Source organism: Heloderma suspectum, chromosome 1 (assembly GCF_057233095.1).
Source record: "Heloderma suspectum isolate Gila_16-S chromosome 1, 16-S_ref, whole genome shotgun sequence".
Taxonomy (NCBI): domain Eukaryota; kingdom Metazoa; phylum Chordata; class Lepidosauria; order Squamata; family Helodermatidae; genus Heloderma; species Heloderma suspectum.
Genome location: NC_139458.1, coordinates 73,519,690 through 73,546,990, shown reverse-complemented (window position 1 = coordinate 73,546,990; position 27,301 = coordinate 73,519,690). Strand labels below are relative to the sequence as shown.

Genomic DNA, 27,301 nt, shown 5'->3' with positions numbered 1-27,301 from the left:
GGGACGTTTTTGGTTGCCGCCTCCTTAACAATGTTGCTACAATCAGCTCCAGGTCTTGTTTTTACCAGCTGCATAGATGTCCGCCACCTTTGGCTACAAAGGATGTAGTCAATCTGATTTCGGGTGTCGACTGTCTGGTGAAGTCCATGTATAAAGTCATCTCTTAGGTTGCTGGAAGAGAGTGTTTGTTATGCACAGTGAGTTGTCTTGGCAAAATTCTATCAGCCTATGTCCCGCTTCATTTTGTTCTCCCAGACCATGCTTGCCTGTAATTCCAGGTGTCGTTTGACTTCCCACCTTAGCATTCCAGTCTCGGGCACTGGAATACTTTAAACGTAATCGATTAAAGTTCATTTTTGTAGTTAGTACCCAAACAACCTGTAGAACTTGGGGGGGGGGGGGAGTTAAAGACAGTGCAATCCTATTCCTGTCTACTCAGAAGTAAGTTCCAAGGAGTTAATGGGCATACTCTTGGGTAAATCGATATAGGATTGCAGCGATAGTACGCTTTTTCTTTTTGCCCTAGCTCAACGCAGACAGTACACTGCACAAACGCTAAATCACCGAGTATAGATCAGCGTCCCCTTCAGCTTTCGGGACGGCCCTGTTCTCACGTAACTGTGCCAAGGATTGCAGCCTTAAAAACAAACAAACAAACCAGTGTCTCCGACCTAAAGCAATGAAAGGCTGCAATCCCAGGCACACCGGCTTGAAAGTAAGCTGCTCGGCTGAACACAGCGGGCCTCACTTCCGAGGAAACAGGTCTACGTTTAAACTGAAAGCCTTTCCCTGCGTTACCCCTTTAAATGGCCCCGCAAACTCCCGCGTTACCCTTTTAAGGCACATTCTTGGCACGTGCTGTGGGATCCTTGAGTCTTTGTCGCTCCGTAACCTTTGCACGTCCCGGAGTTCCAAGGACGCGGTGCGAGACTCGGGCCTGGGTGAGTATTGATGAGGTGATCAGCAGATTTCTGTCCAATCGAGAAAACGGGGGAGGGGAGCGGAAGAAGCCGGCCTCGAGCGACCCTCGATATGCTCCTCTTTAGCAGGAGCATTTGCGCGGCAGGGACGGGCTAGTTAATAGCGCCCCTGGTGAGTCGTCAGCGCGTCTGTCTCGGGTGGTATACGCCTTTTAGTAACTTTTAGCTCAAGTGTGCAGACCCTAATCCCCTCCCCCTTCCCCATCTAGTTCCAGGACAGGTAGAAATTCAGCAGGTGAAGCTTTTCTGGCTGGCACGGTGATGTGAGCGATGAGAAAAGGTTCAGCTGCCTAAAGCAACTCCTGCAGCTATTAAAAGGACAGAAACCAGGGGAAAGGGAAAGGAAAACCTAGGTGGGAGGACTCACTGGCTCCCCTACAAATCCTGTCATGCGGGTGCGACTTTGGAAAACGTTGCTGTTTCTCGCGAGCAGCGCGAGCATGTTATGTGGGCCAGCAGGGAGGAAGGGAAATCAGTGGAAATCTAAGGTAGTTTTCCCCAAACTTGGTTTGGACTTCCAATTCCCATCAGCTCTAGCTAGCATGGCCGGTGGTCAGGAATGGGAGTCGTCATCCAATGTCCCAAAACATCTGGAGAGCACCAGCTTGTGAAAGACTGGTGTAAGGAAACATGTTTTATTTGTACAACAGCAAATGTTGCAACATGGTGTAATAGTATTAGGATCCTGTTGTGTTTTCATACGTAGGAGAAATTGGGAAAGTAGATTATATGTTTTGAGGGGCCTTTCCCAATATTATATTGGAGCTCTAAGCTCAACGAATGGAGAAGGTACTGCCTGATTGGGGGGGCGGGGTAGACACAATTGAGACAACTGCAAAACGGGGCCGAGGGGGCTGCCTCAGTTCCTGTTTATACTGTTGGCCCTTGCTCTGTTCCTGCTGTGTTGCTCACTGGAGTCCCACACATTCATGGGTCCTTGTAGGGGGCAGTAGCAAGGTCCCTAAAATCGTACATGCCCCAGACCCCCTGAATGTGGATGGCAAGTTTCTTGCAGAACAACATTCCATTTGGTTTACCTGAGATTATTCTGTACTACTTGGTGCCTTCCTGCTCTCTTCTACTACTGGAGAGTTGTGTCTCCAAAAATGCTGCTTTTCAACTCTGTTATCTAAAAAGCCCACAGGGAAAAGGGTGGTAAGTTGCAGCTTCTCATACTAATTCAGAATGTAATTACAATAATACGTCTGCAAGCGTTATCCCATAGCTGTTTTTAATGGGGTATATGGTATCCTGCATGTTCTCTGAAATCATACACTCCAGTTTTGAGGCAGGGATAAAGAAGTTAATTTCCCACAAATTTTCCCAGAAAGAGCATGCCTGAAATCCCCAGCTGAAGGTATTTCCAAGGTGTGTTTCTTGTTTTAAAATACTGATATTTTCCTAAAATATTGTTATTTCTTGTTCTAGAGTAAAAGAAACAGATCAGGAGGGTCATGAGTAGATGATGGCAGAAGACCCCCTGTAAAATTCTGTGCATCAGGCAGGGAGATAAAAGTCTCATCTGGTAGCACCTGACATAGTTGTTTAAAAACTTTGTAAACTTTCAAAACTCCAGATTCAACAGACTTGCTTTAATTAACTAATCAATTAAAAATGTATGTTTCTAAGCTCAGCGTATTTGAATGTGTTGTATTTCTTTCTCAGAACTTGTGAAAACCATGCATTTCAGTGTAATGGGTAGCATCTATGCTGTGCAGTTCTAATTTTAACATCATATCTTAGCAAAAATAGAACTTGCATAATCCAAAGGTAAGTGCCTGATCCGTACATAGCAACATACTGCTTTCAAAGCTTGTATGGTCTTGATGCTACATTACACTTTGTATTACTACTGGACCAGACTTTGGCTTTCCAGTCACCTCTGCTCCTCTTTCAAGCTAGATGGTGGGAATGCAAACATTTGGAAGGATATTCTTGCTGTGCAGCTACACAGATATATCAAATTTATTTTACTTAACCTGAAGACTTCAGTTGCACTGTTGTGTTCTCAAAATATCAGATCTACAATAAATATAATATAATATAATATAATAGCCAGACTGTCATGTGAAGTCTGGGGAAACATCTTTTACCTGGAATAGCGTGGTTAATTAAACCTATCCCGGTAAGATCTCTATGAGCTAGGAGATTTCCATTCTATTTGAATCCCCAGCACAGTACAGGGCTTCTTCACATGGAGCTTTTATCCTGTGATTGAGATGGCTCTCTCAGAGAAGTTTACGGGCTTTTTACATGATGCCATGAGCCTCCAGGGCGTCTCCTGCACTAAATGCCCTTTGTTCCGTTTTTCAATAGATCGCAGATAATGAGCTATCAAATTACTCTTGTTGTGTTCCACTTGAGTTCCCTCTGTGAAAAGAGGAAAAGCAGCAAGAAGAGGAGCAAGATCAATGAAAGATATGGAAGACTCAGATACAGGGAAAAGGAGGGGGAAAGGGGAGTGGGGAAAGCCACCTATCAGGGATGCTCTGATTTGGATTCCTGCATTGAGCAGGAGGTTGGACTGGATGGTCTTGTAGGCCCTTTCCAACCCTACTTTTCTATGAAGGAAGCATGTGAAAAAAGGGAATCATTGTGATCCCGCATTTAAAGTGGAAGCAGAAAGCCCCGTTTTAAATGCAGGATTTTAGCTTGGTGTAGAGATGCCCACAGCAAGAACAGATTGGGCTGTTAATGGTACAGTGCATCTGATAGAAGTTATTCCCATTCACAAGTGTTTGTAGAAGCAGTGCACCAATCTTATTTACATTGGAAGAGCCACTTATGTTAATGGAATTTGCCTCTAGCTAAGTCTGCTTAGAAGTGTGGCCTTTGAGCTTGAAGATCTACCACCAGCATAGTCTCATCACTGATGTGGCTGCTGGAATATCAGTTCACCTTAGCAGAACCTTTGTGTAGAGTAGTGCCAGTTGAAATCCATCTCCATAATAGAAGAGACCAGTTGCAAATGCTTTTCAATATAGAGGCAGTTGAGCCTTGGGTTCCTGCCCATTGCCAGAACAGTCTCTGAAGCATATTATAGCAGAGTGCTAATATTTATGTTAAAAATTATTTTTAACATGATTTTTGTTTGTGTGGTTCTTAGTCACATATTTTAGCATTTCTGTCTGTTTCCCTCTTTCTTCTACACTCTGTGCTTTTCCAATCTGTTCTTCATTTCTCTGTCTGCCAACTTGTGTCCTATCAACATACTTGCAAGTACTAGAGGCAGAAAGAAAGTACCATGCTCTGTTAATTTTTGTACCTAAAGTTAAGTTGTCTGTATTTTCATGTGTCAGTGATTCACAGCAAGGGAGCATCCAATATTGATAAGTGCTTAACTTCTCCCCCCAACTCCCCCCATTGATTTCTTACATCGAATTCCTCTCATTTCACCCAACTATTACCTTAAAACTAAAAGGCATGTAAACTTGTCCATGTTCAGTCCTGAATCAGTGCCTAGACTCAGTAATGGGTTGGATGGGGGTCAATAAACTGAAGCTGAATCCTGGCAAGATGGAAGCCCTGTGGCTGAGTGGTTCCTGAGTCCGGGAGATAGGCTCATTGCCTGTTCTGGATGGGGTTGCCCCCCTCTGAAAGATCAGGTCCATAGCTTGGGGGCACTCCTAGATCCATCACCGTCGCTGGAAGCCCAAGTGGCTGTGGTGGCTCAGAGAGCCTTTTAGCAGCTTCGGCTGGCTTGCCAGCTATGGCCTCTCCTGGACAGGGATAGCCTGGCCACGGTGGTACAGGCATTAGTAACCTCAAGACTGGATTACTGCAACACGCTCTATGTGGGGCTGCCCTTGAGGCTGGTCCAGAAGCTGGAGCTCATGCAGAATGCAGCAGCACAGCTGTTGTCAGGAGCTGCCCCTTTTCAGCGTGTAACTCCTTTGCTGAGGGAACTGCACTGGCTACCTATTTGCTATGGGGCCAGGTTTAAGGTATTAGTACTAGCGTACAAGGCCCTAAACAACTTGAGACCAGGATACCTGAAAGAGCACCTCCTTCCTTACTAACCTGCCTGGTCACTGAGGTCATCAGAGACGTTCCTGGTGGTTCCACATGGACGCATGGCCCGATTGGAGTCTACCAGGAAAAGCGGCTTCAATTTGGTAGCCCCATTCCTGTGGAACTCCCTGCCTTTGGAGGTCAGGCAGGTGCCAATGTTGTGTTGCTTTTAGCGCCTCCTGAAGGTGTTGTTATTTCTAGAGGTCTTCCCTGAGTTACCAGCTATGGCTTAATTAAGTTTGGCCTTATCGGAACTAGTCTCTTTTAAAATGTTTTAATTGTTTAAATATGGTGATTTATTCTTTCATCCTTGCTGTTCGCTGCTCCAAAATCTTCTGATGTGGAGTGGTATATAAATTTTGTAAATAAATACAATGAATAAATGTTGAACACCTTCTGCTTTACAGGGAAACTGATTTCCACCTGTGTAGAATTTCAGCTGAAGGGCTGATGAATATACAAAGAGTGGTGCTGAATTCACGCCCTGGTATGTTTCTACTTGTCGAAGAACAGTAATGAGTTGGTGTGTGTTATGTTTGCATAATATGGAGGATGGGAATGGAAAACGAAGAAAGGAGCCAGATTTCTGCAGGAATCTTTTGACAGTAATGTTAAAAGGCTTGTGGTAAAACCTTTTATGCAAATCTTCAACAAGACATACACAGCAGGATTCTTCTTATACCAGATGTGTTGGTGAGAGTTAATTTTTTGTCTGTTTGTGTAAGAGCAAAACTGTTTAAGCAGTAGCTTTACTAAGAATAGCATCATCTGGGAAGCATTATGTAAAGAAGCTGTTGAAATAATACATGGATGTTGTAAGTGGTGTCGGTTGTATATGCATTTGATTCATAGCAATGATGATAGGTAATGATTTAGTACCAAGTCTGAAGTATGGACTCTGAAATGATTACATCTTTCCTTCTGGTCAGTTGTTAATTTCTCTTTCCTCTCAGGTTTGTAAAGCAGGTGGACATCCTTGCTCTAAAGTTGATGGTTATGTTCTCAGCTTTTTACATTTATGTGGCTGAGGGTGTTGGAAGATATCTTTAAAGAACTGTCATGCCCAAATCCTAAATCCAGTTATTTGCAAACGTCCCAAAGTTTTTCTTGGAGCTTGGTTTCATGTAAGATAATTAGAAAATTAGCACATTTAAATGCATTTGTCAGGCCTGGCACCAGATGGCTGGGCAAGTACCAGGGCCAGGAGAGCCCACTGTGGGTGATGCTTACACCTCTTTACTGCAGTTTTTTTTTTTTTTTAAAAAAACAGCAACTAGGGCTCAGCACTGAGAGGAGAATTTCCAGGCTGGGTGGCTACAGCTGCCATGTTCCTTCCCCCAATGCCTTGAGGCCCAGAGGTATTCTGGGGGAATGAAGATGACAGTGGCTGCAGCCACTTGGTCCAATGCAGTGCTCCTTTTCAGCACTGGGCTGCAGGTGGTGCTGAGAGGAGAACTGGACAACTACAGCTCCTTAAAGTTCAATCTTAAGCATTTTACTCAGCATTAAGTCCTACTGAGTTCAGTGACAAGGGTATGTACTCTTTCTGGATCTAGAGTGACTTCAGAAATGATTATTAAAAACTAAAATGGAGCTTTTATGCAAGAATGAGTGAAGTCATTCTGATGCTGAATCTTAAATATAGACTCTGGAATTGAAGAATGCATATAGGCCCATAACTCAGTTTCAGGGCAAGAAGATGACAGATAATCTATGTTGGGACTAGGGATGTACACATTTTGTAAAATCTGTTCCATCTGCTTTTTGCGGATTGTCAGGTGCCTTTTGTTCCGTTGTCCACTCATTGATGGGATCAGATTTTTTTTCCCAATTTCCCAAATTTGTGCAAATTTGAATTTGCACAAAATTGCAGTTGCGGAAATGTGCAACCCCCCCCCCCATGCATATTTTCATGCTTTAGCCTATGGGGGAAATGCACATTTTCGGCTGGTGTCTTTTTATTTTATGTATTTTTCTAGAACGAAATTTGCATAAAATTCTGGAAAGTAAAAAAACTGGCCCACAAGTCAGCGGAATCCATGCAGCTCAGGAAAAGCCAGTCTGCGGTGGAATCTGCTGGTCGGATTCATAGAAATCTGAATTGATTTGATTCTGTTGCGTATTTCTCCAACATCCCTAGTTGGGACCAAAGACCTGAACTATTCCTATAAACTGAATATTGAAAGGTGGAAGAATGCAATGCGTGGCTGGAAAAAGCAACAGCAGGCAAGGATGTGGTAAAATGAAGGAACCTGCTGGGTGGATAGAAGGTCCTAGAGTTGAAACAGAAGGAAGCAGAGGTAGGTCCCAGAATATAGACCTTCCACCAAGGAGATAATGAACGAAGACACTTGATACTTTTGCAGGAGTTTAATGATTGGTCTCTTGTGAGCCATCTGTTCAGATGTGGTGGATCAAGCCCCCTGATTTAGCTACTGTACTCTCAAGTTGAGAGAGAGACTGCTCCTCTGTTGCAGGAGACACTACTGCAGTTAAACCCGTAATCTGACTAATTCTAGGCATCAATGGAGTGCCAGTTGCAGAAAACTTCCGTATGGAGGAGGCTACCCTACCGGATAAAATTTCCGAGGGTCAAGTCAAAGTTCGTACGCTTTATCTGTCTGTGGACCCTTATATGGTAAGTAGATATATGTTTGCAATAAAACCTGGAGAGTCACTGAAGAGTAGTTGGTCTGCCATATCTTTTAACGTGAATTGAATGATGTTTGTAACCCAGTTCAATTTTGTCTTAGGGCATCTGTACTGCTTATATTTGGGAATACTTTGGCCTGAAATCAGAATAATCGCATGTCACTGTGTGTGTATATGTGTGAATTTCTGGATCACACACTGCTTCTGTCATGAGAATGTGGACAAGCATTTGGTACTGGAGCACTCCATATTAGAAAATTGGTGGCAGTGCTACATGTGTGAACCTGCTTTGTGATCTTGTGGTATACATAGTTGGATATATTTTCTTTTGAGGTCCTGACAGAGCAACTTCATTAATTGCTTCCATATCCCCAGGATTACATCATCAGGCTTTGCTGCAGATTTTGAGTTACTAGTTTACCTCAGAATGTAGTTTGTGACCCAGAACAAGAAAAAGGGGTAGCCAGCTATGTTAGGCTATTGTAACAAAAACAAAAAAGTCTTGTGGCACCTTTTAAAAGTCAAACAGATTAATTGAGGGATTGGCTTCCATGGACTCGAGTCCACTTCATCAAATGTATGAACTGTAGCCTTAGTTTACAGGGTGTGTGTGTATGTACACAAACACATGCACATGTGGAAAAATATAAATATAAACATTGGGACCACAAGGTTATAAAATGCAAGACATATGGTCTGTGATATTTCTGTGCAAAGCTCAGATATAGGTACAGTGTCACATGAAATGTGGTTTCTCTGATTCAGTTCATGTGACAAAGTTACAGGGAATATTTTAGAGCCTCACCGGTTCTATCTCTCCTATAAATTAAGGCTTATGCTTGTATGTATTAATTTGGTAAAGGAAATGCACTGATAAATTTAGAGGCTTATCTGTTCCATAATAAGTATTAAGTTCTGACATTCTGCTTGGTAATAGGTGAGTCTCAACACAGGATTGCTGAATGTACTTATATGTAGATAATCCCTCAGCGTAGAGAAGTCCAAATTATTTCACTACTCATTTAATAAAGAAATAGTCGTTTAGTCAAGAAGGATGGTATAGAATTTTCTTCAGCTATAAAACTGAGCCTGGAAGGTGCATGTGTATATTATGTTGTTAATGCAGAAAAATGAAAATATCTCTGTTGTGGAAAGGAGTGAATGAAAAGGGAAACAAAAATCTCTACAAATTAAACAGGGTTGTTGTTGTTAACAGTTGTTGTTAACAGATGTTCAGAGTAAGTATATATTACAGTATTTTAAAGGATTCTCTCACTTGAAAGTATTACCTTTCAGCGGTGTCGTATGAATGAAGACTCTGGTTGTGACTACTTCCAGGCTTGGAAGTTGTCTGAAGTCACCAATGGTGGAGGAATTGGTTCTGTGGAAGAAAGCAAAGATGTGCGTTTTGCTGCAGGAGACTTTGTAACTTCATTCACCTGGCCCTGGCAGACGAAGGCCATTCTAGATGGAAAGCAGCTTGAGAAGGTATCATTCCTGCATGTTTACAGATCCTGTTAATTGTTCCGTTTAATCCTGGAGAAAAATAGTATAGATGGTTTGTAGCTGAGGTGGGCAACTTGTAGTTGTCCAGACATTTTGGCTTACAACTCCCATCCTCCATCACCACTGGCTATGTTGGCAAGGACTGATGGGAGTTGTAGGCCAAAACATCTGGGTGGCCACAAGTTGCCCACCCCTGATTCATAGGAACATAGGAAACTGCCTTTCTGAGTCAGACCGTTGGTAATCTAGCCTGGTACTGTCAACTCCACACTGACTGGCAATGGCTCTCCAGGGTTTCAGACAGGGTTTTTGGTTAGCTCTACCTGAAGATTTCAAGGATTGAACCTGGAGCCTTTTGCTTGCAAAACATGAGCTCTGTCACTGAGCTATGGATGTTCCTTTTTATGAGACGTTTTAAGCAAATCATTCCCTCCCTGAAAATGCTTCATCTGGTTGGAACTTATTGTATACTGCCTTGGGAGGGTTCCATCCTTAAAGGTGGCCTAAAACAATGTTAAATAAGTAAGATATAAGGGTGCAATCTTGCAGGTGGTCTGTTTGTACAGAATAGTGTGTGGAACTGTCCTATAAGAGTTGGCAGAACTCTCCCCTCTCTCGTAGGGCTGCTGCCAGGCACACAGCATTGTAGCCAGGCCATTCATTCCATGGCAGGCTCTTCCACCTTCCCCTTAGAAGTATCTACAAGCTTGTTCTCTTGCACTCCTCTGCACACGGCTCTACTGCTTTTCCAGACTGCCAGGGACAGGGGGAGGGCAAGCTTCTGGATGTTTGTAGGGGAAGTGTAATATGGCCTGTCTCCTATGGGGCAACTCTGTATGCTACTCTGTTTGTGCAAGCCCTCAACGAATGCACCCTAGGAGGGTACATGGCTTCAGTGTACTTCTTGATTTAAAAACTGGTAATAAATCAAAAGGCTCAGGCTAATGCAAGATTTCCAAAAGTGAGAAATTGGACCCACCAGGGATGAGGTTGTAGGAGAGGGAGGGCTATAGCGGAGGCAGATTGGAGGCGATTGCCTGGTCTTCCTGCGGTGTCATAAATCTGCCTGAAAATGGCATAGATTTGGCAGGCAAGGGATCTTGAGTGGATTTTGATGGGGATGCAGTGTTTACTGCAAGGGATACTGTTTTAAAAGCTACCAATTTGTCTCTGTACAGATTGATCCACAGCTTGTAGATGGACAACTTTCCTATTTTCTGGGTGCAGCTGGCTTGACCGGACTGACAGCTTTGCTAGGAATAAGAGAGAAAGGACATGTGTCTCGGGGTGCTAATCAAACCCTGGTGGTGAGTGGGGCTGCTGGCGCTTGTGGCTCACTGGCTGGGCAGGTAAGCAGATTGATGACGAGCCAATGAAGGCACCTGAAGATGTGCCTTTTGAGATGAGCCATATTAGCTGCAGACATAATTGTTTTATTACTCTGATCTCTGCAGCCCTGAATTCCTGTGATGCAGGAGCTTCACAGAGCTTCTCCTTCCTACACCTCTGGGGTAAGGCGAGAAGCTCTGTATTATGCAGAAGGACACCATACTAAGGCCTCTTCTCATGCCACTGTCAACCACTGGGCAATGGAATTGATGCTGCTGTTGAGAAGAGCTGCTGTATGGGCTCACCCCATGTGGCCCCAGGCTTCTCATATCACCCCAGTGGTGCAGGATGTAGAAGTGCTGCAGTGGCTCTCACATAAAAACCCAGGTCAGGATTAATCAAGTATCTGTCTCTCCTTCGTTTTCGCAACATACCACTGAAATAATTTCTAGTTATATACAAATCTTGTTTGGCCTTGGTGACTAACCCCAAACCTGTGGTTGTCAGGACTATGCCCTTCCACCAAGGGTTGTGTCCCTAATCCCACACTGTGCCTCTGAAACACAATGCAAGGTCAAGCTCAGCCCCTTTCTTCCCTCTTCAGCCCAGAGCTGGAGGCCTAGTTTGTGTCTGGGCTTTCCGTAGCAAGTGCAAAGCTAAGCCAACATATATCTGCCTCTCTTCTTTAGCTTAATACTGGAGAGGGGTGACAAGAGCCTTGTTTTGGCTCTGTGCTTGCTAGTGGCTCTGAGCGCCTGCCAAGTGTGGAACCAAAACAAATCTCAGGCATTCTCACAACTTTGGGACTGGGGAAGTTGTAGGGATGTTGGAGAAATCTGTAATGGCACCAAATGTGTTTGGATTTTCATGAAACTGACCTGTGGATTCCGCAGCAGATCAGCTTTTCCACTGTTGGGAAGATTCCACTGACTTGCAGACTGGTTTCTAAGTTTCCCAAATGTTGTACACATTTCGTTGTAGAAAAATACACAAAATGTAAAAAAAACACGGCCAAAAACATGCATTTCTCCCATAGGCTAAAGCGTGAAAATGCATATTTTGTGGAAATTTGTGCATTTTCGCACATTTTAATTTACGCAAATGCGAATTTGTGCAAATTCGGAAACAAAAAATCGATTCCGTCGATGGGTGGATGATGGAATGAAAGGCACCTGACAATCTGTGAAACACAGACAGAATGGATTCTACACAATCTGTACATCCCTAGGAGGTTGTGGGAGTAGTATCCCTGTGGCCTGCTCCAGGGTTTGGAGGAAACCTATAGCATGTCACACTTGCCAGAGGCTGATTGAGCACTCACCGTGGTGAGCGTGATGAATGATAAAGAGGACCCGTGGTTTAAATCCATCTTGCAGATAGGGAGCTAAAGCTGAGAAATAATGGCCAGGTATGACCAGGTGGGATGCCCATGGGAGTGTATGGGGCTGCAGGCTCATAACTTGGTTGGCATTGCATGGAAATGCTGATTTATGTGGTTTTCACCAGACTTTCCAAAGCAAATCACAGCCGTTGTGTGTCTGTCCCCATGAGGCACTGGTTAAAGCAGTCAGTGTCTCCAGGTGACGCCAGTTGGGTCATAGTCCTGCCAGTGACTCTGTGCAGTCCTAGAGCTGATCTGCGGGAGGGCCAAGGTTATGTGCCCTTGTACAACTCACTGGTCCAGACCACGTCAATCTGTGGGTCTATGCTTGACCTGAAGCAAGGGGAGTGGTGCAGATCCCAAGGCCCCATTTCCCAGTTGTACTGAGTTCAGTGTAAATAGTTGGGACAAACCCGAACTCCCCCACCTCCACCCCCTGGCCACTTCTAGTACACGTCTCTGAATAAAGGTCATACCTAGGCATGGGAGACATCTGTAGGCATTAGCCCACATCTTGGCTCCCACTGCCCTATGAACTCAGCCAGTTGATTCCAGCATGTACCTTCTTAACATTATGGTGGATGTTCTATGGATGGTGGGAAAATACATAGAGAGGTTAGAAATTCAGGGAATCTCAAGCTATTGCCTGGCCAGTTTGTATTTCTGACCTCTGTGTGAGTGTTCTCACCATTCATACAAATGACTTTGATTGTGAAATCTTGCTTTGTCTTTTGTACTGCTGGCTAAGAGTCAAGACTGGACTCTACCCTGCCAAGGAGTCCCCAGGGGCCTCCTTCCTCTCCTACCGGCAAGCTGCTTTGAAAATGTGAGCAGCTATAAAGGGCTGAGGTTCCTGATGAGTTTTAGTTCAGAGTTGGGGAACCTGTGGCCCACCTGATGTTGTTGGACACAGCATGGGCATCAGGGATGATGGGAGTTGTAGTCCAGCACCATCTGGAGGGCACAAGTTCCTCACCTGTTTTAATTCGCTAATTCTATGTTTCATTCTATGTTTAAAAATAACTGCTTTTTATTTTTAAAAATAGACCATTTTTGTAGTTCTCTCTGCTTGCTTCTTAAATAAACACACTCAATTGGAAAATGGAGTTGATTAAATTCTTTTGCCTAGCCTGAGATTGGTCTTACTCACATGCTGGCATACAGACTAACCTGGCATTCACAGGGATTAAAGGAAGCTCTGTAAAACAGGCCTGTCCTTCTCCATAGGTATAAATCATAAGTCTGAAGTGTCCATGTGATCAGGCTAAGGGATATTAATGAGGAGGGTGGGGGCACTGCCTCGGAATATACAACAAATGGTGTCTAGCAGCCTGTTCTGCCTCACAGGGTGGAGGTGCAGGCTCCTGTTTGGCATAGTAATGTATCTGCTTCATCTATTAACTTGACTGTCATTCTCCTGTAAAGTCTATATAAGGATACATATATGAGAGTAAATGTGGAATGACTGAAAATCTGTGGGCAAAACTAGACATGACGTTTGTCACATAGTTTGCCCCAACATACGTGGCTTTTCTTTCTAGGATGGCTACTTACAAAAAAAAAGAGGAAATGCATCACCAAAAAAAGGGCAAAAGGGGACACTAATTTGCATGACATTTGCATATGCTAATTTATATGTATAGCTGCAAATTTAGAAATAATTGCTATAATTTAAATATAAATACAGTACATCTCAACAAAGAAATAGGGTGGCCAGGTATCTTCCTTTACAGAGGACAGTTCTCTATTTTGGAGAGCTGTTGGACAGGACACTTCTATTTGAAGGTGTCCTCTAATTCAGGGGTAAGCAGACGGTAGATTTCCAGATGTTTTGGACTTCCTCTCTCAGAAGCTCCTGTCAGCATGGCCAACAGTAATGAATGCTGGCAGTTGGCGTCTAAAACATCTGGAGATCTGCCTTCTGCTCACCCCTGAATTAGAGGACACCCTCAAACAGAGGATTGTCCTCCAGCAGCTCTCCACAGTAGAGGACTGTCCTCTGTAAAGGAAGAAACCTGGCCACCCTATTCCTTTGAGAAATAACAAACATGAAGTTGAGTGAGCGTGTGCGCGCGCGAGCTGCCTGGGGGAAGAGGCAGCTTTAACCTTTGCCCCACCATTGTCCTGATTAGAATCAACCCCCACTGCAACTGCTATTTTCAATGGGAGGAAAGCTCCCAATTTGCACTTTATTCCCACTGCAACTAGCAGGCACACTGGTGGGTGGGTGGGGAATTCTAATTAGGACCATGGTGGGGATGAAGGATTTACAAAACCCTTTCCCCAACTCCACAGTTCCAATCTGGATCAGCCCCCCCCGGTACTATCTAGTTATGGAAGAAAAATTAGCTGTGTAAGGGTAAACTATGCAACATAACTAGTTTGGCCCACAGGGAGAAGGAAGGAGATACATATCATGATTATTTGTTATTGACAGAACAGTGAAGGCAAACTAGATTTTTCTTTAACCTGATCATGCTGTAAGACAAGTTATTGTATAGTGCTAAAAGTTGACAAGCTGTGATGGTTGTATGCTTCCAAAGATAGGTTCCCTGGAGGGCTGTTCCAAAGTGGTCGGTATTTGTGGCACAGATGAAAAGTGCACCATTTTGGTCTCGGAAATGGGGTTTGATGCCGCTATCAACTATAAGAAAGAGAATGTGGCACAACGGCTGCATGAACTCTGCCCAGCTGGAGTGGATGCATACTTTGACAATGTTGGTGGAGACATCAGCGATGCAGTGATAGGTCAAGTAAGTACATTTTATCTTTTTTGTCTGAACCATTCATTACTCCAGATTCTGCACGAACTGGTGAAATTTTACCCAGAGTAAAATGGCTGATGAAAGGTACGATGAGTCTGGGCTTAGTAGCCAAAAATTTCATCTGGTAGCCAGCAAGAATATAGTACTCCGAACACACACAGAGTGCCTTTTCCTTTCCATCTAGCAAGCGGTAGCCTGCACCTCACACAGGATTAAGGAGAAAGGCTAATAGTGCAGGTGGCATTGTTCCATATAAGCCTGAGTCCCCTGCAGGTCTCTTTCTGAAAATGAAATATTGCCTCCATTTCTTTAGCAAGCCCCAGACCAGCCAGCCAGCATCCAGTTTTCAAAACCACAGCTAAAAAGGCTTGGAGACACTGTCTTTCTCTCTGTCCCAAAGAAATCCACTCCAGATTTTTCTTCTTTCCATACAGCAGCTCCCCTTTACAACCCAGTCTTTTTTTGGTGTTGTTTTGTTTCTTATTTTAATCAGTTTTCAGAGGATAGAACAAAGGTAGTTGGTCTTTTATTCTTTATTTCTGGTGTGGAAAGGGGAAGTGAAAGGGAGAAGCTGGCTGCAAGTGAGACTGGAGAATGGAGAAAGGCTGAGGGAAATGAAAGGGAGATTTGAAATTGCCCTCTGGCTTCTCCCATCCAATCTGTTAATAAGTTTAGAAAGTAACCCTCCTTCTTAAAAAATAAATCTACCTACAGTTAGAATGAAGCAGCGCAGGACAAGAGCTTGTTGGCTGGGAGGTATCTAAAGGAATATATTCTCATATATTCCTTTAGATATATATTGGATGGAGGCTGGGGTGCAAAGGTGGAGAATAGTACTGGGGGAAGGAACCAAAAGAGACTGTGTGGAGGAGGCAGCTTTTAAACCAGCACCAGAGAGCAGCACCAGAGAAAGAATGAATATGGTGCTGCAACCCCCCCGCCCCCATTTTTAACCTCTTCTAAAACCACCATAAAAGCTACTTCTTCACACAGCACATAGTTAAGTTATGAAGTCTGCTACCACAAGATGGTTGTGATGGCCACCAACTTGGACAGACTTAAAAGGGGATTAGACAAATTCATGGAGGAGAAGGCTGTCAAAGGCTACTAGTTGTGACAGCTCCATGCTACCTCCAGGATCAGAGGCAGTATGCCTCTGAATGCCAGCTGCTCAGGAATGTGACTGTTGCACTCATGTCTTGCTGTGGGCTTCCCACTGGGACATGTGGTTGGCCACTGTGGGAACAGAATGCTGGACTACATAGGCCTTTGGTCTGCTCCAGCATGGCTCTTCTTATATTCTTACCCGCAGGGAAACTCCATTAAAACAAAGCAGCAGTTCTTCCCAAATCAAGCAGAAGAGCAATCATCACCCCACATATCCAGTGTGGATCAATGTGGATCCTCTGGTAGGAAGCACTCAGTCCAACGGTGTCCTGGCTGCTAGTGGGAAGAAGTCTCCACTTATCTCAGGATCCTAACTGCCCTTGGAACTTTGCACGGTCATACACGGGTACCACGCGGCCCAAGGAGGCCCTGCCCCACAGTCTGAGGACCGTACCCTATAAGTACTTCTTTAGGAACAGTTCTTAGGACCCCTTTGCCAAACTGCTGATTTGTGCAAAGGTGTGAAACGATTTATTTCACATATTGTTGATTACAGTCTTGCATTTTCCCTCAAGATAGCTTTTCCCCCCTGTGGTGACATCACATTTTCTGAGAATTCTAACTATAATGTTTTAATTCTGGGGGTGAGGGGGGAAGAATTTTTTCCCTTAATTCTTGGCTTGGCTTATATTTTGTTCTTTGGGGGCTGTACAGTCTTCCTTGTCCCATTAGGCAGCTCCACTAGCCACATATTTAAAACTAGCTGTAATCCTATATACATTTAACAGGGATGGGAGTAAGCTTCACTGAGCACAGTGGGGCTCACTTTTGAGTAAACATGGGAAGGACTGCACTGTAAAAGTGACAAAGAACAGCAGGGCTTTTCTTGAAACTTTTGTTTTAAATGTATTTACTGTTTAATTCTTGGGAGGCTGTGTGTTGCCCGCTTGTTCAGCTGTACGTATCTGGATGTCCAAATTTAGTGCATGTTCTAGCTGTGCTCACAGGGTAATGCTGGCTTCTAGTTAGTTTCTGGACTCTTTTGAAAATGCTGTTATTGACCTTTAAAGATTTAACATGATCTGGATACAAAATATCTCAAGGAACAGCTCCTCCCATATGCACTTTTCCTGATATTAAGATCTTCAGTTGAGGCCTAGTCCCAAGTGCCATTGCCATCCAAGACAAGGCAGGTGGTGACATGGAGCAAAGAGGGTGTTGTAGGGACTTTCTGTCTCAGGGGCCTACTTGGCCACCTTGCTGGAGACTATTGGGCAGCTGATAAAATCCACCTTAATAAGGAGGGTATTTTTTACCAGTGGTGATCTTTTACAGGCTGTTTACAGTTCTTGGAATGATCTGGCTTATTTCATATTTTATTGCTTTAATTGATTTTTTTACTGTACTTCTATAAGAGGCTGGAAGACCACCTTTTAAGGAAAACCTTCATGAGATGGTGTCAGAAACTAGATGGAGAAAATTGCTCCAGCTGTAGTAAATCTTACTTAGTATTAGCTTTTACTGAACCCTTTTAGATTTTTAAAAAATGTTCTATTTTCTATATTGTGAACTGTCTCGAGTGTAGGAGCAATAGCTTACAAATGTTCCAAAGAAATAAAAATGCATTGACTCTTAACTACCACAAGAGCAAGCTGGTGAGTTACACATTTTGGAATAAATCAATCTAACCAGCCTAAAGAGCAGTATACCTATCCTCACCTCCAGCATTATTCTAATATTTCACTATTATTAAAGAAGTCATCCGCAGAAGCACTTCGTAACAGCTTAAAGTGTTCTTGTGGCACATGTTCCCTAATTGGAAGGTCGCTTTCTTCCACTTTTGGGGTTGTTGCTTGGCCTGGTGACAAGTATGAGTTTTGCTGCAGTTAATCAGTTCTGACTGAGGCTGAGGGTATGTTGAGAGAGAGAGAGAGAGAATGCTTTTGTTTTTTCATTTCGAAAAGAACACATTTCTGTTTTTTGTAACAGAATGTAGGCCAGATGAACTGAGTGTTCTTCAGCTCTGTTTCATAACACATAATAAAAACACACTATTCCTTTGGACTGTTCTGTTAATTGGCATGATTAACCATTTGCCATTTAATGTTCTATGACAAGGGTTTTCAAACTGTGTTCTGGGGAATCCTGGGGTCCCTTGGAAGCTCATTGGGGTTCCTCATTGAGAAGTTGGTAGTGGCAGATACATTTCTCGGCAAGACAGATTGCTTTGCCACTAGGATCCTTTAGGCATTGCTCTTGCATGAACAGCTGAAAGCAGCATTGTAACCATGGCTCCACACAGTGCTTAATACATAGTTCTGTATTCTCCCTTGCAATCCTGCAGCTTAATACATAGATCTGTATTCCCCCTTGCAATCCTGCAGTGGCTGTCCCATGGCTAAGGCCAAGGCTGGCCCTCCCACGAAACAGGGGTGAGGTGCCTGCATCAGGCAACGGAGCGGGAGGAGCAGTGAATTGCACCGCTCCCTCCCTCCCCTACCAGAGTAGGTGCTCTGGAGAGTTCTGCCAGCCACTCTCCCACCCTGCCATTTGCCGTAGTGACAGAGTGGCTCGCGGGGTTCTCTGGGGCAGCCGCCCACCCTCTGTTTCTCTTGTTGCACTTCCCCTAACCCGTATGTTTGCCGCCGTTATATCACCTCTATGGAGAGCTGCGTGGCCAGAAGAAGTGCTGGTGGGGCTCTTGCTGCAAACCTAAGGGGAAGGGGAGCGCACAACAGGGGGAAGGGAGTGGGGGGGGGTGATGCAACAGTGCGTGTTCTCTCCTACATTGCCTGCTGGCCTAAGGTTTACAGTCTTACAGTGTGGTCCTATATTTGCTCAGAAGTAAATCTCAGTTGGCACAATGAGACTAAGCAGGATGTAAATACGGATTTAAGTCTTCTTTCAGCCATTGACATTATTAAAAACTGCCTCAAATCAAACAGGACTTCAAAGCACTGTTCTGATAGGATTGTGCCCTTAAAATTTGGCTTGGTTGATCCCTGTAGGAAAAGTTTGCAAGGAACAGAGGCTGAAAGAGTGTGTGCAGCCCATCTCACCCAGCCCAGCCCACCCCACCCCTTTCAGGAGTGTGGCTCCTTCTTGCCAGGGACAGTGCTTGGCAGAGCATTCCACTCCGATCATCTAACCAACTTCAGCTTTATCAAAAAAAAAGGCAGAGGCTTTAGCAATATGTGCTGTACCATCACCAAGGCTACCCATTAAAATCAACTTTTATTTGGTTCATAGTACCCCCTGTAATCACGCTCTTCTGCACCAAATAAATAAAACCAGGGCTGGTTTAAAGTTAATTGGCAGAGTCAACTTTGCTCTGTCAGTCCTGAACTTCCACATTCTGAGAGCCCTTGCTTCTCTTGAAGCCCCATGAGATTGCAGATCAAATAGTGTGAAGGGAGGGGAATTTCTACTTCCCGTCCTTTACTTTTATTTTGCTAGCCGAGTCTCTGCTTACACCACCTCCAGCCTGGAGGACCCAAGGTAGCCTATTTTCCTTACTGGAAGTCAAGTGTTGGGGGAAGGAAACTCATTGACAGTGCAAGCAGGAAATGGTAGGACTTCACCAGACATGTCACCACCTGCTTCACAGGTCCCTCCTTTGAGAGGTGCATTGATAGTATTTTGATGGTTCACCAGCTGGGAATTGTGTTGAAATGCAGAAAAATGGCCACAAATCAGATCATTATACAAAAGCAGGTCAACTCAGCAAACACTGAAATGCAATGAGTTGGCAATGATGTCATCTGGATTCTTCATAGAAGGTAAGTGAAAAAGGGATGTGAATTCCAGAGAAATGGGTTAATGTGGAAGCAAACATTAGGAAATACTTGGTTTCCTAATGTTTGCCAACCACTCCCAAACTGCCCGTGCAATGCGCCACTGCAAGGGCACTCGGCTCATGCTGGCTACAATGAACTGCGCTAGGATTAGCCAGTGCCCTATGTAACCAGAATGTGCACCTAGGACACCTTCCAGGATACTCCGTAAGATGCAAAAGTAGCTCGGCAGAAAACACTACATGGAAAGGGTTTCTTGAAGATATGGTCTGAAGAATCATTACTCTGTTAAACTATAAAGTTTGTTCTTTTGAACCATCGCATGTCTCAAACCAGTTACAAGTTGAATAACTAAGAATGCAATCCTATCCATGTTTAGACAGAGAAAAGGCCTACAACTCCCAGCATTGCTGGCTGGGAAATGCTGGGAGTTGTAGGCCTTTTATCTGTCTAAACATGCAAAGGATTGCACCCTAAGTCAGTTTTCCATCCACCAAATTTTCTAAGAGAACTACCTTGAATGGTATCCCATTTTTAGGAATGAAATATAGATTATAGCTTAGAAATGTGCTAAATTAAAAAATAAGATACCGTAATGTATATTTCCACATTCATGCTGGGAAAGTAGCATCGTTCACTCTGTTTTGCCTCCAACAGATGAATCCAAATAGCCATATTATTTTATGTGGCCAGATCTCCCAGTACAATAAAGACGTGCCTTATCCTCCTCCTTTGCCTCCTGCAACAGAAGAAATAAGGAACACACGGAATATCACTAGGTATTTCTCCTTAATCAGCCTAGCCTCCACCTGAATAGAGATATCACATCTGCTGGGATATGTTGTTAATGCTTTCTTGTTCCAAAGGCCACCTAAATATTTACTTGAAAACAAAGATCAATTACATATTTACAGAAGCCAGTACCCATGCAGCTAATTGATGAAGAAGTTGCTTGATTAAACTGGAAAGAAAAACCTCCATGAACTCTGGGGGAAATGTGTCTAGGACAAATATGCAGCAGCTAATATGTAACTTTTGTCAATGGATAAATGTATGTGAAGCACTTCCAGCACTTGGCATGCTAAATATTAATTTCAGGTACATAAAGTGTAGAACAAAAAGTAATTAGGCAGCCAATCTCTGCTTTATTTGTGACTATATTAGAAGATTGATCTGCTGTCCAGGGGAGCTGAGTGTGTGTCACTAGCGACCAAGTAGGAATAAGGTAGACAAAAAACGCAGCAGCAGCAAGATAAGAAAAAAAAGCAAGGCAAGGAGCAGGAATGCAGCCTAATCTATTGCAACAGTAAGGCAGGCCTTTCCTGTTCAGAGTCCTCTGCTTTTGAGTTGTCAATGGGGGAGCAAAGGATGGGAATCAGAAGTCACAGTAAAAGTTAAGATGAACACACATTCTTGTGTGCTTTCTTGAATGGCACAGATGTACACCTAGGTTCAAGCCTTGCTTAGCTACTCCATAGTCACAGTTATATTCTCGTAGAGCCCCTGTGTGAGCATATCCTGCTATATAACTTTGGATGCATCAGCAATGTAATTTGTAAGTACTTTGGAATTGGATTGGCATTCCTTGATCCTTTAAATTAAAGTTCTTGCCTCTTTGTGCAGTTACGTCTACCTGCAAGAAGCCAGCATACTATGCCCTTGTTCCAATTCACTACAAAGATGACAGCCTTGTATTTTCTGTCTCTTGCATTTATCACTTAATGCCAGCAGTTGTTTGGTGCCTTAAGGCTGCAATCGTATGCACACTTAATTGGGAGTAAACCCCCACTGAACTCAGTGGTACTTCCGAGTAGGTATGCCTAGTATTGATCTGGAAAGGATGGATACATTGGGCTAGAAAATCTAATTAGTGTCCTAAACTGGTAATTATAGTAATGCTCCCCTTTTGCATGCAAAATTGAATCTGAAATGGTCCTTCTGGAATGTTTTCATGAACATCACTACCTAATGCTTCACCAACAATGCTACTCCACTCTGTGGGGCTACCCTTGAAGGGTATCTGAAAGCTTCAGTTGGTGCAAAATGTGGCAGCTAGGCTGCTAACCAGTACACTATTGAGATGATAGTACCCCATTATTCAAAGATCTGCACTGGTTACTAATTGTTAGTTCAACATGCTGATTTTAACCATCAAAGCCCTAAATGGCTTAGGGCCTAGCTGTCTAAGGGACTACCTGTCTTATTATGAACCTGTCTGGTTATTAAGATCTGCAGGAGAAGCTTTTTGAGGACACTATCACTTTAAGAGGCCCATTTGTTGGACAGATAAGGGCTTTTTCCAGTGTCACTCCCAGACTGTGGGATGCTCTCCCTTCACAGTTCCGATTGGCTCACCTGGTTTTTCAAAAAGGTGTTAAGACACATCTTTTCAGTCTTGCTTTTTAAATTGCTTTTATTGGTTTTAATTTTATTTTTAATGTTTTAAAATGGTTGTATTGTTGAGTTTTATGTTTTATGGTGTTGGTGTTTTATTTTGATTTGCTGAATACTGCCTTGGTAATTTTTGTGGAAAGGTGGTATAACAATTAATAATAATAATGAAATAAATATCCATTCCACTCTTTCACAGGGAAAGATTTCTAGTTTTGAACTACATGGACAAATGGGCAGCTGGTACTATACAGCTTTGTCAGTGGATCAAAGAGGGAAAACTGAAGGTATGATACAAACCTGAAGATAATTTCTTCTGGGTTGCAGCAATGACTTCATTTCATGAAAAGTTTATTTTCTCATTTGTTCTGGTTACTGTGTACCACCATGAATAACTTACTTCATTCTGTCTGCAAAGAGCACACAACCCTTTTTAAAAATCACCTGATTAGACAATACAACCATTTCATCCAGAGAATTAATGAGGTTAAGAGAACATCTTTTGATATTTCATTCTCCACTGTATTGAAAACTGATGGCACTTAGGAAATATAACAGAAGAAAACAAACACCTTATACGCCTTTCTTTCTTTAAAAAAAAACAGGTTAAAGAGACTGTGGTGGAAGGCTTGGAAAACATTGGAGGTAAGATATCTGTTCCTCATAGTTATCTGTCCTCAACTACAGGACAGGGAAAAGACATTGCTTGTATCCAATGTCCTTTCACCAATGGAATGGACGCTGCTAGTGGATCAAATTCCTTCTTCTCCCTGCAGCCTCCAGCATGCCCTCCAAATCTGCTCCAGAGGGTTGAGGATCCTCTGGAGCAGAACTGGGGGGCTCGGGTGGGGGCGGGAGAGGGGAGCAGTATGTGCCAGTTTGCAAGTGGAAGTCCCTTCACGTAACATTGGTTTTAACTCATTGTTTGCCCATTGAAGGTCCCAGGTTCAATCTCCAGTTGAAAGATTGGGTAACAGGTAATGTGAAGGACTTCTGCCTGAGGCTGTATAGAACCATTGCCAATCAGAGGTGATACTGGGCTAGATGAACACAGAATCTGACCTGGTGTAAAGACGTTTCCTATGTCCAACAAAGCTATGGAATGCTACCTATTTCTTAATATTATTTATGGGTTTCAATTTAAACTGAGTTTGCTCTGGTATAAAACCCCTGAATATAAATCTATGGGGACTATTAGTTCTTAAAATCCAACTAGAAATCCATTGGAAAGCTCAAAGCATAAGATAGTCATTGCAATCATTTCAACAAGCAGTTCAGCTTAACTTTAGTTTTCAGAAGTCTACAAATAAATAATAGTCTGGCCGAGTTTCTAGTTTGTTTGTTTAGGGGTTTTTTTGTTGTGGGTTAGTGTGTGTGTGTGTGTGTGTGTGTGTAAGTGAGCCCCAAACTGAACAAAAGGCACAATATCAAATTCTGCTACGATCCATCTGTTTTGACCTGTTTGTAGACTATCGTGCCAGTCTTCTACCTGATCTGATCACATGTACTATCAATTAACAAGTTATTTTGCAACAAGATGATAAAAATGGGGTTTTGGATCGCTGGTAGGCAGGATTTTACCAGTAAAATAGTTGGGTCGGGTCATGCATTATTTATATGTCCATTGTTTCCTCTTCGGTAAGACACGTAATATATATTTAAAATATTTGTGCCATTTTTCACATGCTCAAAGTAGCTAATTTAAATACAGTAAACCCATATCAAACTTATAGCTAATATACAACAGACAATATATAGTAATTCTGAGGACTCCACCAAGTTGGCCTCCAAAAGCCAACCAAAAATAGGTGAACCTTTTGGAAGTTGAAAATGAGCAAGGCCTAACCTCTGTAGACAAGCCAGAGCCTCAGGCCCTGATTTTAACTGTTGATTCTGCCTCATGTAATTCATTTAAACAGAGCTGGGTTTGATCAAAAGATCTTAAACTGCCATAAGGGTTCATTTAGGCCCTAAAGGGAGAGGCAGTCTCTAAGGAATATATGGGGCCCAGTCCATGAAGGGCTTTAAAGGTATGCAGTAGTATCTTGAATTTAGCCCAGAGGAGCACAGGTAACCAGCACAATTGCTGCAAAACTGTTTGAACTAGTTCTTGCTTCCTCATATTCATCAGGAGGTTAGCTGCATATAGTGTTTTTCACCAGGTGCAGCTTCCAAGTAGTCTTCAAGTCTAGAGTTCTCAAGATTACAAAGAGCAATCTGTCTGCTCCAGAAAGGGCAGAGATACAAAGTAGAAGCAGGAAGTTATTAGACCATTCTGAGCAATACAGTGCTTGCACCATCCTGCTGGAACAGTTGCACAAAAGATGAGAAGGCAGCATCAGCTGGTGGTATTGCCACTGCCCGCCTGGCCCTGGGCTAGGCCATCTGGGGACATGCCCGGGGCCAACCTCTTGCTACAAAATAGATAATGGAGCAACATAAAGGAGAAGGTACATGCACACACGCACACATACTGAGGAAGCATTTGTGGATGTGAAGTTTTTCCATAGATGTTCCCTGTTTTAAGGCATTTGGACTTTCAATTAAGAACATAGTAAACTGCCTTATACTGAGTCAGCTCATTGGTGCATCTAGCCCAGTATTGTTGACAGTAACTGGCAGGGGCTCTCCAGGGTTTCAGGCAGGAATTTTTCCACACCGCCCCCCCTCGTGCCAAGGATTGAACTTGGGACCTTCTGCATGCAAAGCAGATGCTCTACCACGGGGCCATGGCCTTTCCCATTAATTGCCAAACACTACTGAGAGATCCAGAAGCGTGTGTACACAGGCACCTGTACACCAGAAATATGCAGTATAGAGAGAGCTGAGCCCTTGAGAGTGCAGTGTACTTATTCTAGCAGGCAGTACTGCTTTCTCTCAAAGCAATCCTCTACTGCATATTTGTCAGTCTGAATGAGGAATACAGTAGCTGCCATCTTCTCCATCCCCATCCCCCTGAACTGATTTGTAAAACGAAGTAAAAGAAATAACGTTTTCTAATTCTTTAGGGCAATATCATGCCCTAAACATCATTCTACTCACTCAATAGGACTTGCCCCCACCCCCGTATCTGTTCTAGAAGGTCCCCCAGCCCGTTGGAGCAGATTTTGGGGACACATGGAGGGCTGCAGGGGGAACTGGTTCTGCCAATGGAGTAGTAATTGCTCTGTTCCTCTAATTTGTATTGGGGGGGGGCATATTCTACCAACAGATACAAAACTATGTATGTTTTGTGTCTGTTGTATGTTATGTTATAAGCATCATGATTTTTTTGACAAAACTAACAAAAGATTTCCTTTGTATAGGAAAGCTTTCATACTAAAAAACCCCAAACAAACAGTGGCATAATGCGCCTTTTACGTCTTACTTTTTTTTATCTTGTAGCTGCTTTCCAGTTTATGATGTCCGGAGGGAACACTGGAAAACAGATAGTGCTCGTTTCCAAGTAAAACAAGTCTTTCACTATTTCCCTTGTATTTGTATACATTTGGCCTGCACCTTGCATTTGAATACAGACTTTGTAGAAGTTGGTGACTGTCTAGTTCTATATTCTTTGTGTTGAATCCAGATTTAAGCTGGATCAGCTGCACTGGTAGAAGTGAACTTGCCCACTCCCTCCATCCCATGGCAGCCCCTGCAACCCCCTGAAAATGCTGCTGAAAATGGATCCCCAGTAAGCAGGTGGGGGGTCCTTCTGCAAGCAGAGTCCTTCCTCTCACGCAAGGCAGATCCTGGATCCAACCTTCTGTTTAAAAAAGCCCTAAGTTTTACATCTGACACTCAGGCATCCTTCATAAGATAAGGCCTTTTGTTTGATACCAGGTCCTTCCTAAAGAAATATATATTTCTTCCTGACATTTTGTCTTAAGGAAATAATTTTGTAAAGCTATTTTTAGTCAGAATATAATATTGTATACCAGGGGTCCCCAAGATGGCATGCTTAGGCGCCATGATGCCTGTGGGCACCTCCAGTGGTGCCCCTGAAGCCCTCCACTCCCTGTCCCCTTCAAAAACTTTTAATTTAAAAAACTTGGAACACATTAGGGAGCCAAGTTGTCCTTCCTGTTCCTGAACCTACTGCTGATCATCTGTTCAGTGGGCAGGAAGGAGAGAGTTGCTTTCTGGCCACACCCAATCTTCTTCCATCCCTGCAGACTTTTTCCCTTTGCGCACTCTCTCTCTCTCTTCCTCCCCCATCCATCTCTAGCCTCTCCACCCAATCCTTTTCCTCGCTATTTCTCTCCCTTCCTAGCTCGTAGCTTTGCTCTTCCTCTCCCACTCACCCCTTTATCTTACCATGTCTCCACTCCCAGCCTCTAGCCTAGTTCTTTCTCTCCCCCACCTCTTTACCTCGTTGTTTCTCCCCATTCCTACCCCTAGCCTTGCTCTTTCTCTCTCCTCTACCCCTTTGCCTTGCTATTTCACCCTCCCTCCCAGCTTCTAGCCTCGCTATTCCCCCACCCCCTTTTTGACTAGCCAAGGCCCCACGGCAACCATTATGTGACTAGCCACATCCTCCACAGGAGCCATTTTGTGGTGACACCCACAGCAGTTCCTCAAATTTCCAAATGTGCCCACCAGTCCAAAAAGGTTGGGGACCCCTGTTGTATGCTGTCCTTCAATCTCAAGGGTCTACACACTACTTCTTTCCAGAGCAGCACTGTGCTACGCTGTTGTAGTGTGACATAGTTACTACTGGAAATGAGGTGACAAAGTGAATCTCCTCTGATGCAGCTATTAAACTTTTGGCCTCTCCTTTTTATATGTGGGATACAGTCTCCCTTCAGGCATACTAACAGTCAACCTGGTTCCTTCAGTCCTTTATACTCTTTTCCCCCACTGGTGCATACTTATCTTTAGTGTATGAAATAATACATTTAAAGCAAGCTATATTATTACACTTTATATGTTTGCATTCCTGGTTGAATGACCAGGTATACCAGAACTGTTGTGGTGTAGTGATTAAGGGACCGACCTATCGATCAGGAAGCCCCAGTTTGAATCCCCATGTTTCCTTTGTGAAGTATAGTTCAATCCTAATAAAAACATTTAAAAGAAAAGCATTTGAATAATTTGTAAACACAATCCTATGTTTAAAATTCTAACTAGGGATATGCTTAATTCACCTGAGGTTCTTTCTGTGGCTTTTTTTAAATTAACTGACGCATGGATTAATGGGCTTTTCTAGATGAGGCTGTTAATCCACTGCATCTGTTTTTGGTTTCATCACAGAATTGAGGTCCAAGCACTACACGAGGAGCATTTCCTTTCCTGCTTTTACACTACATAATCTCTAGGTGGCACTGTGCCACAGTGGAGTAGCGCAAATACACAAGCGGAAACAGCATTTTCTTTTGTTTTCAGAAATAACACCCTGTTTTCCCT

At 43.4% G+C, this 27,301-nt stretch overlaps 1 protein-coding gene across 17 annotated transcripts; it reads left to right on the top strand.

The window, feature by feature from the left end:
* On the top strand, positions 1–26,967 carry PTGR2 (prostaglandin reductase 2). 17 transcript variants are annotated; one of them, XM_084846876.1, is made up of 12 exons: positions 897–941; positions 2,646–2,750; positions 5,399–5,478; positions 7,132–7,291; positions 7,511–7,629; positions 8,940–9,131; positions 10,328–10,498; positions 14,403–14,612; positions 20,183–20,304; positions 22,116–22,203; positions 22,522–22,561; positions 25,301–26,967. In XM_084846876.1, exons 4-12 carry the CDS (start codon positions 7,186–7,188, stop codon positions 25,363–25,365), a joined length of 1,113 nt encoding a protein of 370 aa, XP_084703002.1. In that variant the 5' UTR covers positions 897–941; positions 2,646–2,750; positions 5,399–5,478; positions 7,132–7,185; the 3' UTR covers positions 25,366–26,967. The 17 variants fall into 17 exon arrangements, with proteins under 17 accessions (XP_084703085.1, XP_084703002.1, XP_084703020.1 ...); XM_084846894.1 differs by having other exon boundaries at positions 5,399–5,684; XM_084846912.1 differs by having other exon boundaries at positions 897–1,092.
* The last annotated feature ends 334 nt before the right edge of the window (positions 26,968–27,301 follow it).

Excerpts from the sequence above, each read along its gene's own strand:
- PTGR2 (XM_084846841.1), top strand. The coding sequence starts at position 5,442 with ATGAATATACAAAGAGTGGTGCTGAATTCACGCCCTG. Across the intron at positions 9,132-10,327 it reads ATGGAAAGCAGCTTGAGAAG|ATTGATCCACAGCTTGTAGA; the intron begins GTATCATTCCTG and ends GTCTCTGTACAG. Across the intron at positions 10,499-14,402 it reads GTGGCTCACTGGCTGGGCAG|ATAGGTTCCCTGGAGGGCTG; the intron begins GTAAGCAGATTG and ends ATGCTTCCAAAG.